Source organism: Magnolia sinica, chromosome 14 (assembly GCF_029962835.1).
Source record: "Magnolia sinica isolate HGM2019 chromosome 14, MsV1, whole genome shotgun sequence".
Taxonomy (NCBI): Eukaryota; Viridiplantae; Streptophyta; class Magnoliopsida; order Magnoliales; family Magnoliaceae; genus Magnolia; species Magnolia sinica.
The window spans coordinates 6,260,336-6,273,615 of record NC_080586.1 but is presented as its reverse complement, the minus strand read 5'-3'; the positions used below and the strand labels follow the sequence as shown (position 1 = coordinate 6,273,615).

Sequence of the window (13,280 nt, the reverse complement as noted above, 5' to 3'; positions counted from 1 at the left end):
CAGTGCCGCTATGTTGGAAACCACATAACTAAGCAATTTGAATTTCATTTAAATGAAAATCTCTGTCCTCTACGATGTAAAGGATGAAATGTTATCAATGTGGTCAGTATCTAAATTTTATAGACAATGGTCTTCTTTAATTATCAATTTTGATAAAAGCCATGTTTTATGAGCATGCACAAGAGAGAGGGGGTTTAGTGGATAATAACAACAAGGAAGGGAGTTTTTGAAATATAGCAAAAGAGAGGGGGGTAAATATAAAAAACTGGACGTCCACACAGCATTATTGGGTCCGGGATGCACGAGCAAATGAACTGTCTCCTGATGCACTAGACAATCCAAACTCAGCCCTCCATTAAGCGATCCAGTCCGTTCATCTGATAGAATGGAGATTTCCTAGATGCCTTCTAGATTAGTGCTTCTTGACCCTTCATTTAGTCGGCTACAAATACACGGTTAGGAGAAACACAAAGGAACGGTCAGGAAAAATGTCCCAGAAGATGGGATTCATCAATATGAAACTTGGATGAAAATTGCCTGCAATAGGAAGCTAGGTGGGGCGAGTATTGCCTTCTTGAGAAATCCACCCCCATCGTCTGATTTTCGATTTCAAATTAAGATATTAAAAGCAAATCCAAAATTTAATTTGGCAGCACAACAGGAAATAGCGAACAATGAATAGGAAAATTAGGGCTGTACACGAGCGGAGTTAGCTCAGTTAGCCCACTACACTCAACTCAAAAAAGCCCAATTCAACTCGGTTTGAAACTAAGTTCAAGCCGAGGTGAGCTGAATTTTTTTTTTAACTTGCCGGAACTCGACTCGACTCGGATTTTATCCCAACTTGAATCAAACTCGGATTGGATGAGTTCAGTCACCAAGTGTTTGATGAAATGAGTCAACAAAGTGTGGCTGGTGGCAAGGAATGTTTTCTGGATTTTTATTTTCCTTACAAGGTGCTTGATGAAATAACTATAAAACTCATGTATTTGTGAAAATGTTACACAAGCAAACTCGGCTCGATTTAGGCTTGAACCAGCCTGAGCTATTGACTGAACCGAGCTAAGCTGGCCAATCAGGCTCGAGGACTGAGCTGAGTCGAGTTCAAACTGGGGTCAACAAGTGGCCAAGCCGAAGCTCAACTCGGTTCAACTGGTGTACCTCAAAGAAAAATACTTGCAGTGAAACGTTTTGGAGTACACAGTAAGGTTTATATGCCATCTAAAACCTTTATAAGATCTTTCTCGTTAAACTGGGATGAAAACACAAAAATATTAGCCTCATCAAAAGCTCTCGTAGCCTTACAAATGTTTCAACTGTGGTCATTTAATTCTCATCATTGGTTGCCATGCAGATCACTTGAGCTTTGGATCTGCCTATTTTTTTACATGATCCAGCTGCTGTCGTGCAACTCACTTGAACTTTGGATCCATATATATTTTTGAACATAACCCAGCCGGTGCAGCTGGCTTGCACTTACGGATCTACCAATTTTTTAGACATGATCCTACTGTTGTCATGCAGCTCACTTAAGCTATAGATCTGCATCATTGTTATTTTTATTTATCATGCAGCTTACTTAGCTTGGGATCTGCACTTTTTGGACATGATCCAGCAAAACAGATGGACGGGTGGATTTTTCACAAACATCATGGTGGACCCCACCTACTTCCTGGCGCACGCAATCCGCCCCAATAAATTGAGTACTACCCATCTGCCATGCTTAACCATATCTACGGCTTGGATCAGCGAAGAACGGCCCCACTCGTAAAGATTTGCTGCATCAGGACAGGATTCACATTGCAACGTATGATGACTATAAAATCCCCGGCTTCTTAAACCTTCCTCACTCACCGCGACCTGGTACTAACAAGAGCTTAGAAAGAGAGAGAGGGTTTTGGGATTTCTCTCTCAATCTCATAGATGAATCAGATCTAAAACCCTCTCCAAGTTCCCGATCGGAGAAAATCAAAATCCGAAACGATGGCATTTACAGATGTTCTTCTTTGCATCTTCACTGCATTCTTTGCAATTTCAGCTTCTGCTGCTGCAGATACGATCCAAGGCTGCGGTGGATTCGTCGAGGTGAGGGAAAAAAAAAGGAAATTCGACTCTTTTCTTTTTCCGCATTTTCGTCCGTTGGTTCGATCTCTTTGCGACCTTTCACCGTTCATTGTTTTCTCAGGCGAGTTCGTCTTTGATCAAATCGAGGAAGCCGTCCGATACGAAATTGGACTATTCGCACATAACGGTATGGTGTAGTTACACTCGGATTCTATGTCAGAAACTAGAAATTTCTGTTCTTTTTTTCCATTTAGTATGTGTTGTTAGCAGTGAATTTCTAGATGAGGACATGTGCACTGTTTGATAAGCGATTCCTTGCTTGGAAGACAGCTAGGTCAACCAAAAAGAAGAAAAAAGGAAGAAGAAGAAGCTACTTTTCTTCATCTAGTGTCACATAGGAGGTACCATAACAAATCAGTGGACAGTGTCATGTGAGGAAATCCATGGATAATGTCATCGGTGGAAAATAATCTATATAAGGTTGTTTGTATTAGTTTTGGTGATTTCCAGGGAAAAATACAATGCTCGATGGTAAAAAGTTGAAATCTGTTTCTCAGAAAGCATGGAAATGAGGATTAACAAGTCCCAAATGGAAAAGGAAAACATGTTTTTTTTTTTTAAAGGAAAACTGTGGGAATTAAGACAATTTTCTGCCTTTTGCTTTAGGGGGTGTTTGGTTTTCCAATTTCCGGTGTAATTCAAAGTAAACGAGCCATTATTATCTTTTCAGGGTGTTTGGTTAAGAGAATTATGGCATAAAAAACGATAGTCAAATACACATGTAGAGTAAACAGGTGAAGGAAATTATAATCATTATATTTTTACATACCAAAAGACTTATTTGTATAGTGATGCCACAGTAAAACAAACGATGGTATAATATAATCGTTGCAGTCAAATGGTAGTGATGTTACCACACAATTACAAGGATTAATTAATGAGTTACCCATTTCCAGCCAATTACTGTTTTAATTGGAAAACCAAACAGGCCCTTATTGTCTCAATTGGCGGAAAACATCACATTAACAGAAAACGTTTTCTTTCCATGGACACTTTTTGGATTCCACCAATCCAAATAGACCCTAAAAGATTAAAACCCTTATTATGAGGAATGTTTGTTTAGGAAATATCAGATTTCATTCTGGTTTTTTGGTCTTGAATTCTTTATCTTTCGGAACTTCTAATTTTCTTCTTGGGAACAAGGTTGAGATGCTTTCCTTGTTAGTATGAATACATGCTCAAACTTCTATTGATTTCTCTAAGAGAAATTATTTTTGTTTTTAATTCTATGTGCCAAAAAGTGCAGGTTGAACTTCGCACAGTTGATGGATTGGTGAAGGACAGGACTCAATGTGCTCCCAATGGTTACTATTTCATCCCAGTATATGACAAGGTATTGTTTTCTATGGTTCTCTCCCTGATGTCATTAGTGTCTGGAAAAGATGCATTCTATGGAAAATGATTTACCATGTCTACTGAATGGATTGATAATCTTAAATATAACTTTCAGGCTCTTTGCAAGAAAAAAAAATCATATAGGAAGTGGTGATTTACCACCAGTCCACACGTGCACATGTGGGTAATCCAAACTGTCCAAGTTGAAGTTCCTTCATGTGGCCATGCCTCCATTTAGAAATCAGGCCCATTCAATGTTCATGTGGGCCATAGCAAAGGATTAAATCTGAACTGTAGTAAAGGACACATTTTATCGTGCCTGTGAGACAAATGAATTGGAATGGTTTTCGGTGTCACCAAACACAGCCTTAGTTTCACTGTCTATTTGTTGCTGGGGCCAACCAGATGAATATGCTGGTCTGATCTTTTGGCCAGGCATCCACATTGCGGGGCTTACCTGATGACAGCTCAGATGTTCTACATGTGTGACATATTGATACATATGGAGCCATGAATCAGGGTGGGCTATCCATGCATACAAGATTAGCAAACCTTGCAGAATATTCTTTATAGTCCAAGTTTCAACTGGTACTTGGCTATGTTGGTATTGAGCTGTGACCTTGATAGAATTTTCTTGGGTTGATTTTTCTATGATGGGATGAGTTGCCTTTGCGCTGCTTTTGATCCCCATTGGCAAAGTACCAGTGATGCTGCTAAATGGTACTGATCTCACTGCACATTCCATAATCATGCAGGAGATAAATGGCAGCCAAGATGGTGCATGGCCCATCCTTGGTATGGTCACCTCAATGTGGATTGTTGATCTGTCCATCAAGTGGTTCATAGTAACCCAATGTTTTTTTTTTCCAAAGAATTGGCACTCATCAAGTGGGACCCACTTGTGGTTGAAGTTTCCAACATGCAAGGGCATATGCTTTTCACTAGTCCTTCAAAAAGGGGAAAAAGGGAAGAAGAAGAAGAAAAAACAATGTTGCGCTCCCTTCCTCAGTTGTTTTGCTCACTGGCTTGTGAGTACCGTTAGTACTACATGTTATGTAGTTTGCAAGCTTGTCAATGATACGTGGTTCTGGCTTCCGAGAAGGATTGTTTCAGTATGATACAGATATCGGAAGACAGGGCAGCAAATTTAAAAGAGTAGGCTTCCTCTGCTTTAATTGGTCATGAGTTATGCTTCAGCTGTGGGGCCTGTGCCTCTGAAACATGCTTCAATATGTGGACAAAAAACATTAATTTGGCTTGCTTTGGGCTTGTTATCCAGCATGGCATCATGCTACTAGGGAGAAACAAATATTATCAATCATTGGATATTATTACACTTAATACTCTGTCCTAACAGAGTTTTTGTTCTTTTCAATCATTGGATATTCTTGGCACATGTGTTGTTAAAGTTTGGTTTCAATGTTCTGGAAGAAATGCGTACTGAAACATGGAACAGTTATATGGTTCATATATTTGTGGAACAAATTTATATGATTCTCACTGAATTTTTTCTTACCTCGAGTTGTACTTGTGTCTCTCTACAGGGTTCTTTTGTCATCAAAATTAAGGGACCTGAAGGATGGTCATGGGACCCAGATAATGTGCGTAAATGGCATTTGCATTTCAGCATTTTCCCTGAACTTCCTTTTATTACCATCTAATGGCATGCTCCTTATGTCTCCCCTTCTTTATGCACAGCCATATATGAGGGTGTTGATACACTTTCTGTAGTCGCGATTTGTTAAAATATGACATAAAGAACATGTATTCACTTGCAGGTTCCTGTTGTTGTTGATCACAGTGGCTGCAATGCAAATGCAGATATCAATTTCCGATTCACAGGGTCTGTGCTCTTTGGTTATGCGGCTGTTTAGGTTTCAGTTGGCACAAATTTTGTTGCTATACTTGGTTAAGAGTCTTAGGTGTATCACAGTTCTCATAGAATTCATATATATGCAGATTTACCGTATCTGGAAGAGTTGTGGGAGCTGTTGGTGGAGAGAGCTGTTCCTTGAAAGATGGAGGGCCTTCCAATGTAAAAATTGAGCTCTTGTCACTTGCGGATGATCTTATTTCTTCTGTTTTCACGTCATCAGTTGGAGGTTACTCATTCACGAACATCATTCCAGGTTTGAGAAGCTAAATTCTTTTGTGTTATTTGATGGACTTGCATTGGGCCACAAACACCATCCTGAACCTCCAAATAATGACCTATCTAGGTTCATCAACAAAACCAGACACCTGAGAAAGAAAACTACCCCTTCATTCAGTTTTGAAGTTGTAGTGGTCGTATTAGGCCCATTTAATAATCTATGAACATTAACATATGGACAACTACAAACATTTTACTTCTTGATTTTGATTGATGCTTGTTGAAATTCATGCTGCTCGTGAATGATTCTGTCATGAATAATGTGCAAGGATGATTGCCTAATATGAAGGCACTTTCTTATCATCAGTCCTACTCTATAAGCTTTTCTAATTGCTAAAGAGGGTTGCCTATTCATCTTCCTATATTGTTTTATGCCAATGGAGTTTTAGTCCCTGTTCCAATCATCAGAAATTTGCATTCTATGGGTGCAGGGAAATACAAATTACGTGCTACGCATCCTAACTTAAAAGTTGAAGTTAGAGGTTCCTCAGAGGTTGGGCACTTGTTCCATTTTTCATCCCATTTGATATTTTATTTTTTTTCCCTGTGAGGTAAAGAATTATATTAAAAGAACCAAAAGGCAAAAAATACAACTAGAAAACAGGAAGGAAACCAAAACAACCCCATAATCAGGGGGATGCGAAGGATTTTTTTATTTTTATTTATCCCTTTCGTGAAAAATGCCATTGCTTGTTACTTAGGTGACATCTTTATTTCTTTTCAGGTGGAATTGGGGTTTGGAAATGGCTTAGTAGATGATATCTTCTTTGTCACCGGGTATAATATTCATGGCTTCGTTGTTGCTCAGGTAATTTTTTAGCAATAGCAAGTATTGGTTGTGCACAAACATGCTTTTCTTTTGCCAGTTGATTGTACACAGGTGCACATGTTTATATTCTTCTGAATATCGAAAATTTGTTGCCCATTTGAGATAATTGGACAATTCAAAGAAAATTGTTTACATACAAACACATGACCTGCTTGACAAGTGGACTGGCTTATGTTTGGGTCAAGGCGCATTCCTTTGAATTTATTTTTATTTTTTTAAATTTTTTTACTTTCATTTCTCTTTCACATCCTTAATTTTGCATGTGATTGAGAAGTTGCTTCTTGAGCATCTGCCATGTCTGGCTCTAGAACCCCTGGCTAAAAGAGAAGGGCTGATGTCCAGCGGGCAGGCAATTGTAAAACTGTTGCCAATCCAGTATTTAAAAGCAAACCCCAAATTGCTTAAGAGGAAGGTTATGATGATGATGGAAGATTTTCACAGCTGCATGTTTAATATGCATCCATTATGGGTGATGTTCTGAACTGGGATATAGTGTTCAAGTAGTTGGTCATCATATTAGGATTGGCTTTTTTTTTTTTTGGAAAGATAACGAAATTTCATTAAAAGAAAAGAAAAGATACAAAAACTAAAAACAGCAGCCGAGACTGCTGAGATAGCAGCCAAAGGCTAAAAACCAAGAAACAGGAGATCGCACTCCTTCATGGATTCAACATGGGTGGCCCATTTAAAAATTAACGCTTTAGCTCTAGAAAGCACCCAATCAGTGGAATTTGAAGTATCACGAAAACATCTACTGTTTCTTTCCTCCCAAACGCTCCACCAAGTAGCAGGAATGGCCATTCTCCACAAAATGGATCGATTCTTACCAAGCTTTACCCCATTCCAATCCGAAAAAAGAGAAGAGACGCAAACAGGAGGGCACCAATTGACTTCAAAACAAAGACGAAAATGAGCCCAAATAGGAGAAATGAAAGGGCAATGAAGCAGCAAATGATCCACTGACGACTCCGCCTGCATGCAACATAAACAAATGTTCACCAAACACATGCCTCTCTTTCTAAGATTATCCACCGTCAAATTTTTTTTCAAAATGACCAGCCAGCCGAACGCGATAAACTTGGGGTGGGGGGGCGGGAATTTCCAAATCGGAGAGCAGAGATGGTCAGCGGAGATGGGAGAATGGTACAGCTGCACATAGAGAGAACGGACTGAATCTGCTGGACTTATCCATTGTCCAGAGCAACGCATCATTGATTTGAGGATTTGGTTGAGCCCTGTAGACGCATTCAAGGAGGTCCACAAACTGTTGGACCTCCCAATCTTGAAGGTTTCTTCTACAGTCCATTGACCACACCAACTTCCTAGCAGTAACAGGATAGCAATCGGCGACCATGATATCTGGATTTGGAGCAAGAGAGAAAATTAAAGGGAATTTGTCTCTTAAGCAGAATTTTCTCCACCCAGCAATCTTTCCAACACTGAATTTTTGAACCCTTTCTGAGCTGAAATTCCTCACCTTGCAGGACCTGATCTTTAGTGGAGATGATTTCTCTTCAAACCGCTGAAGCCTTGTACCGAGGAGAGACATTAGACCATCAGCCACCAACTGATTGACCATATTTGCCTTTAATAACTTTGTTCCACAGACTATAGTCTTTAGTTCCTAACCGCCAAATCCATTTGCCTAGCAGGGCCCTGTTCATGAGCTTCAAACTTTTTATACCTGTCCCACCTTGATTGTAATGCTTGCACGCGGCTTTCCAATCCACCAAATGAAAATTATTCTTCTCTCCCTTGTTGTGCCAAAGAAAGTCTCTTCTTTTGTGCTCCATATTAGGATTGGCTTGATGACATCCTTTTGCTTTCTAGTTTCAAACTTGTCAACCTATCACATAAACACGGGGAAGTGTATGTGTACCCTGTCACTGGTTATATGCTAGGTGAAATGTAAAGTGCATGCAGAACATTGGTTGGATCAATTAACTTCTGCAGCAATTAACTGTAAAATCAATGATATCTTTGTTAATTTCAGAATTTAGCACCATCAGTCCTGTTTCCTCCTTTCGTACCTTGCCATCTTTTTGCTTGTTTACATGCAGTAACATATACTGGATGGCTATGGAAGTAGCGGAAGTTGTTTTGCTGTCTTTTTTCAAGTTATGCAATTGGTTGCATCCCACGGACCTGGGTTAACAGTATCAATTATTCTGTAATAAAACCTGGGTTTAGTGCAACCATGTTCTTAGTGACTTAGTCTTCAAGAAGAGTTCTAAATATGATACCACCTAGCTTCACTCTTTGGGGTTGAGACATGAGAAAAATGTGTTTTGCAAACAGATGAAGGAAATGTATGGCCTTAATCTTAGCAGATTAGGCTTGGTCTTTGAAATTCAGGCTTTTCAGCTGGGCAGTTCAGTGGGAAAGGTTTGTCAGGCAAGGGTTCTCAAATTCAAACTACTATCAAGTGAGCTTGTTAGTGACTTTAGGCTAATTTTTTTTCTCCATTTTATGACAGATGTAGTGGAGTGTGAACTGTGTTGATGGAACTGAACTAGCACTGGTTTGTTCGTGTATCTGTAGAGTATTGTTTCAGAGGAGACTCTTCTTCTTCTTCTTCTTCTTTATTTATTTATTTAATTTGAAAAGTAGAGGAGACATTTCTTAATCCATGGATGCAATAAAGTTCATCTGATGATAGCATTTGATATCAGGAGCCTTAAATATATACACGCGCACACACACACACACATGTGTGTGTACACACACACACATATAAAGATTGTCTTTATATGTGGAAACTTTAGTAGCCAATTACTGAAAATGCTATACGATAATTAAGGCAAACTCTTCATTTTCACCGTGGTGAGATAGATGCTTGTATTGTTTCCTTTATTACATGGAGAGGATACATATGATAAAGATACAGATTCAAACTTAAATGAGATTGATCTCTCTCTCTCTCTCTCTCTCAAAAAAGAAAAAAAAAGTGATTGAGATAACCCTCCTATGTAACTGTGGATCAGTTCTTCGAGGATAAATCACCTATGGAATCATCCGTAGATATCCTAACAATTATTACGTGGCATGCATGAAATTTTACTTCTATGTATAATTGTAAGGGTTTGCTGATGTCCCCACCTTCATGGGGACATTAGCAAAGTTGTCCAAGCTTTTGAATGGGACGTGGGACACCCAATCATCAATCGGGGTTGTTCATTCAATAGTACCATTTGGAGCAAGCTATGGTACAAAAATCACGCCAATTGGATGATTCTAACCCCGTGAATGAGGCCAATTTGTTACTATTGTCCTTTAAATATATATATATATATATATATATATATATACATATATATAAGAGATAAGATTGCATGGTTAGAATCATCAAACAAAAGTACTACTTTGGAATCATAAGCAATATAAAGATGGATATATCGGATAAATGGTTTAAAATGATGATTAGACTTATTTTGTTTATCCCCTCAATCTTAACTGTCCATTTTTCATGCTATCAATCGGATACTTGCGATCATCTAATTGGCCTGATTTTTGCACCATTGTTGGTCCTTGGCAGTGTGATCAAAATCTTACTATTTACGATTTGAGTCGAATCTTAAGCAAAATGATTTGAATCCCATCTTTGAATCCCTTTTAATGTGAATCTTACGATTCTATGATTTGAATCCCACGATTTACAATTCAAATCCCGATTTACGATTCAAATTATACCTGTTCTCTTCTATTTCAAGCTTCGCTTGGCTTTCATTTTATGTTTTTAAATTGGTGGGGGCTTTAAGAATCATTTAGAGAAAAAAAAAAAACTTTAAAAAAAAGTGTCATTTAGAAAATGTAAGTTATTTTATTTTGTTCTTTATAAGAGATTAAATGGCATATATTTTCTTCGACATTAAATTGTAGAGTTTTTTTTATATGATTTCTTCTTAACTGATCGAAACACCAAATTGATGCATGACTTATCTAGAATGTTTTTATGGATGGTTACGATCATGTTGACTTGTATGTATTGTGGAATGATGGTTAGAAGTCAAAATATTTTTTTTCGTCGGTCTACAGAATCAATGGCGCTTTTCCATCGTGGTTCTTCCATATTTATGAAAGTTAACAAGAACATAATTATTAAAGGATCCTTGTATGTTTTTAAGGAAAGTTTCTTGAAATACTTGAAGATGAGAATCCTTTGACACTATCATGACATCGTATTACTTGGTGCATATTAATTGCAAAGGCATGATTGTTGAGTGTGTGTTTTTTTTTTTAAATTTTTAAAATTTTTTTTTTTTATAAATTATAAATCTCTTTTTGTGATTTATTTATATTCTTCATATTTTTAAGAAGATCATAAAAAAATCTTATGATTTACGATACAATTTACAATTCAATACGATTCAACCCCTATTATGATTTGCGATACGATAACGATTTTGACAACATTGCTCCCTAGTTTTATGAAAGAATGGATGGTCCAAATCGATGATTGGACTCCTTGCGTGTCATTCAAAAGCTTTGGGGACATTGTTGATGTCCCCATGAAGGTGGGGACGTTAGCAAAACCCATATACTTGACATAGTATGCAGGTTATCTTTTACAAATGTTTAACGTGTTATGAGTGATGATATATTATTGCAGATGGTATACTGTACTGTATTTTGTAGTATAATCTTCCCCAACTTGTATACGTACGCATTATATGGGTGTTTTAGATCTATATTTATAGGCAACTACTAAGTTGATACTCGATACTGGATAGCCGAAGCAAGGGCTATGGTGATAATGATTTACAGGGAACCACTATATGCATCCACTCTAACTACTGCCAGCATCCTTCATTGTACTTTTAGATATTCAATAGTTTGGAATTGTAGCATTGTATAACCAAAGGTAAAAATGCAAGAGTGCCGCTAGTAGTCAGAGTGGATGAAAATAGTGATTCCCGATTTATACATGAGATAACCTTCATCTAGTTTAGCTAAAGTTTGTGCATGAGCTTATGATTCATGGCATATTCAGGCTTGATAGTGTGAATTAAAAGTCTGAGAATCACTGAAGCATTCAATTGAAGTGATGGATTAAATTTTAAGTTGTCCAGTAGATTCTCTGGGACTCCAGGTAAATGTATTGCATGTGCCTATTATATCTTATGGTCATATAATTAATAAAAGAAAAAAAGAGAGTAAACTGGCATATTTGTTGAGTGTGTGGAATCTTAGCCAAATGTTTTGACATACTCCTCCTCCTAACTATATAAAGTTTCTGTCAATTATCAAAAAGAAAAGAAAAGTAAAAGAAGTACAATCTCCAGTTGCTCTATGTGATTTCTGCTTTGAAGGTCTTGATGAGGCGTCTTGCAGGTCCATATGTTTGTTGACTAAAGCTTCCAAATCTTTTTGTTTTTTGGCAGGGAAATCCAATCTTGGGTGTTCACATATATTTATATTCAGATGATGTGTTGGAGGTAGATTGTCCCCAGGGTACTGGTGATAGTCCTAGGCAGAAAGATGCTCTGTGCCATGTTGTATCAGATGCAGATGGAAAGTTCAAGTTTAATTCAATACCATGTGGTAATTCTCTATCTGTTTGTATGAATCCATTGTTTTGAAAGACAAGTGAACCCATATTTTTGTTGCTATCAATATTTTCTTTGCTGACCCCATATAGCTGGGACAACACTATGATGATGATGACTATGATGAAGATTTCTGTAATGTTATTTTGCTTACCTTAAACACAACTACATTGATTTAAGATTGCCTATCTATTGACTAAAAAATATGAAGTTTTTCACCTGAGATTATTGAGTCCTGGCAGTCATATATGTAGGTCTCACAGAGCAAATACACAATTTAGTCTACTTGGAATGTCCCTTTTTTCTTGAGGTTTTTATGAAAATCCGCCTACCTTAGGGCTATTTTCGAAAATATGCCTATTGTTTACATATTTTAAGGAATCTGCTTACCTATTGTATGCCGTTATGGTATAACCGCTTGCTGTTGTAAGCCATGAGGATTACATATGATTTTACAACCGTATTTTTTAAAAGGCAAAAATGCCCTTCATTTAAAACTAAACTGTGGCAGAGAGAGGCTTTCGTGTCGGGTGGTCCGAAAGGTGGGGCCCACCATGATGTTTGTGAGAAATCCACCCGGTCCATATGTTTTGTCTGCTCATTTTATGACATGACATCATAACCACAAAAATGAGGCAAATCCAAAGCTCAAGTGAGCCACACAATAGAAAATAGTGGAGATTGTACGCCCACCATTGAAACATTTGTGGGGTCATAGAAGCTTTGGATCAGGCTAATATTTTTCTTCTTTTAGTTCATCCCAGTGGTAATGACTTTATGAATGGTTGGGCCGCTTTATGAACGGTTTAGATTGCATATAAACATCAGGTGGAGCCCATAAAGGTTTGAACGGTAGGCAGCCCATTTCCATTGTTTCTAGTCGTGTGGCCCACTTAAGCTTTAGATTCGACCGATTTTTGGTCTCATGTCTTAAAATGACCCTGCCAAAACGGATGGACAGAGTCGATTTCTCACAAATATCACGGTGGGCCCACGTGCTGTGGGCTCAATCTCGTCAGCCAGGCTGGCAATGAAGAGAGGGAGCGGATTAGGTGAGACCCTAGACTCACCTAAGACGGTGTGACCCTTATTGTGGGGCCCATCTTGATGTGTGTATTCTGTATCCATGCTGTCCATCCATTTTTCCAGATCATTTTATGACATTATCCCAAAAATGAAGCAGATCCAATTATTAGGTGGACCATACCATAGTAAACAGTTGTGATTGACCATTAATGGGCCACAAAAGTTTTGGATCTAGCTGATATTTGTTTTTTCCCTTCATCCAGGCTTA

General features: G+C 38.0%; 1 protein-coding gene across 1 annotated transcript in view; it reads left to right on the top strand.

Moving 5' to 3' along the window:
- Nucleotides 1–1,853: 1,853 nt before the first annotated feature.
- The window catches only part of LOC131225505 (uncharacterized), a 50,497-nt gene continuing 39,070 nt past the window's right edge, over nucleotides 1,854–13,280 (top strand). Inside the window, exons 1-9 of the mRNA XM_058221042.1 lie at nucleotides 1,854–2,085; nucleotides 2,186–2,251; nucleotides 3,371–3,457; nucleotides 5,004–5,060; nucleotides 5,238–5,302; nucleotides 5,419–5,588; nucleotides 6,043–6,104; nucleotides 6,336–6,419; nucleotides 11,822–11,981. Coding sequence (XP_058077025.1) covers nucleotides 1,984–2,085; nucleotides 2,186–2,251; nucleotides 3,371–3,457; nucleotides 5,004–5,060; nucleotides 5,238–5,302; nucleotides 5,419–5,588; nucleotides 6,043–6,104; nucleotides 6,336–6,419; nucleotides 11,822–11,981 — 853 coding nt within the window. The 5' untranslated portion in view covers nucleotides 1,854–1,983. The remainder of the gene's footprint in view (nucleotides 2,086–2,185; nucleotides 2,252–3,370; nucleotides 3,458–5,003; nucleotides 5,061–5,237; nucleotides 5,303–5,418; nucleotides 5,589–6,042; nucleotides 6,105–6,335; nucleotides 6,420–11,821; nucleotides 11,982–13,280) is intronic.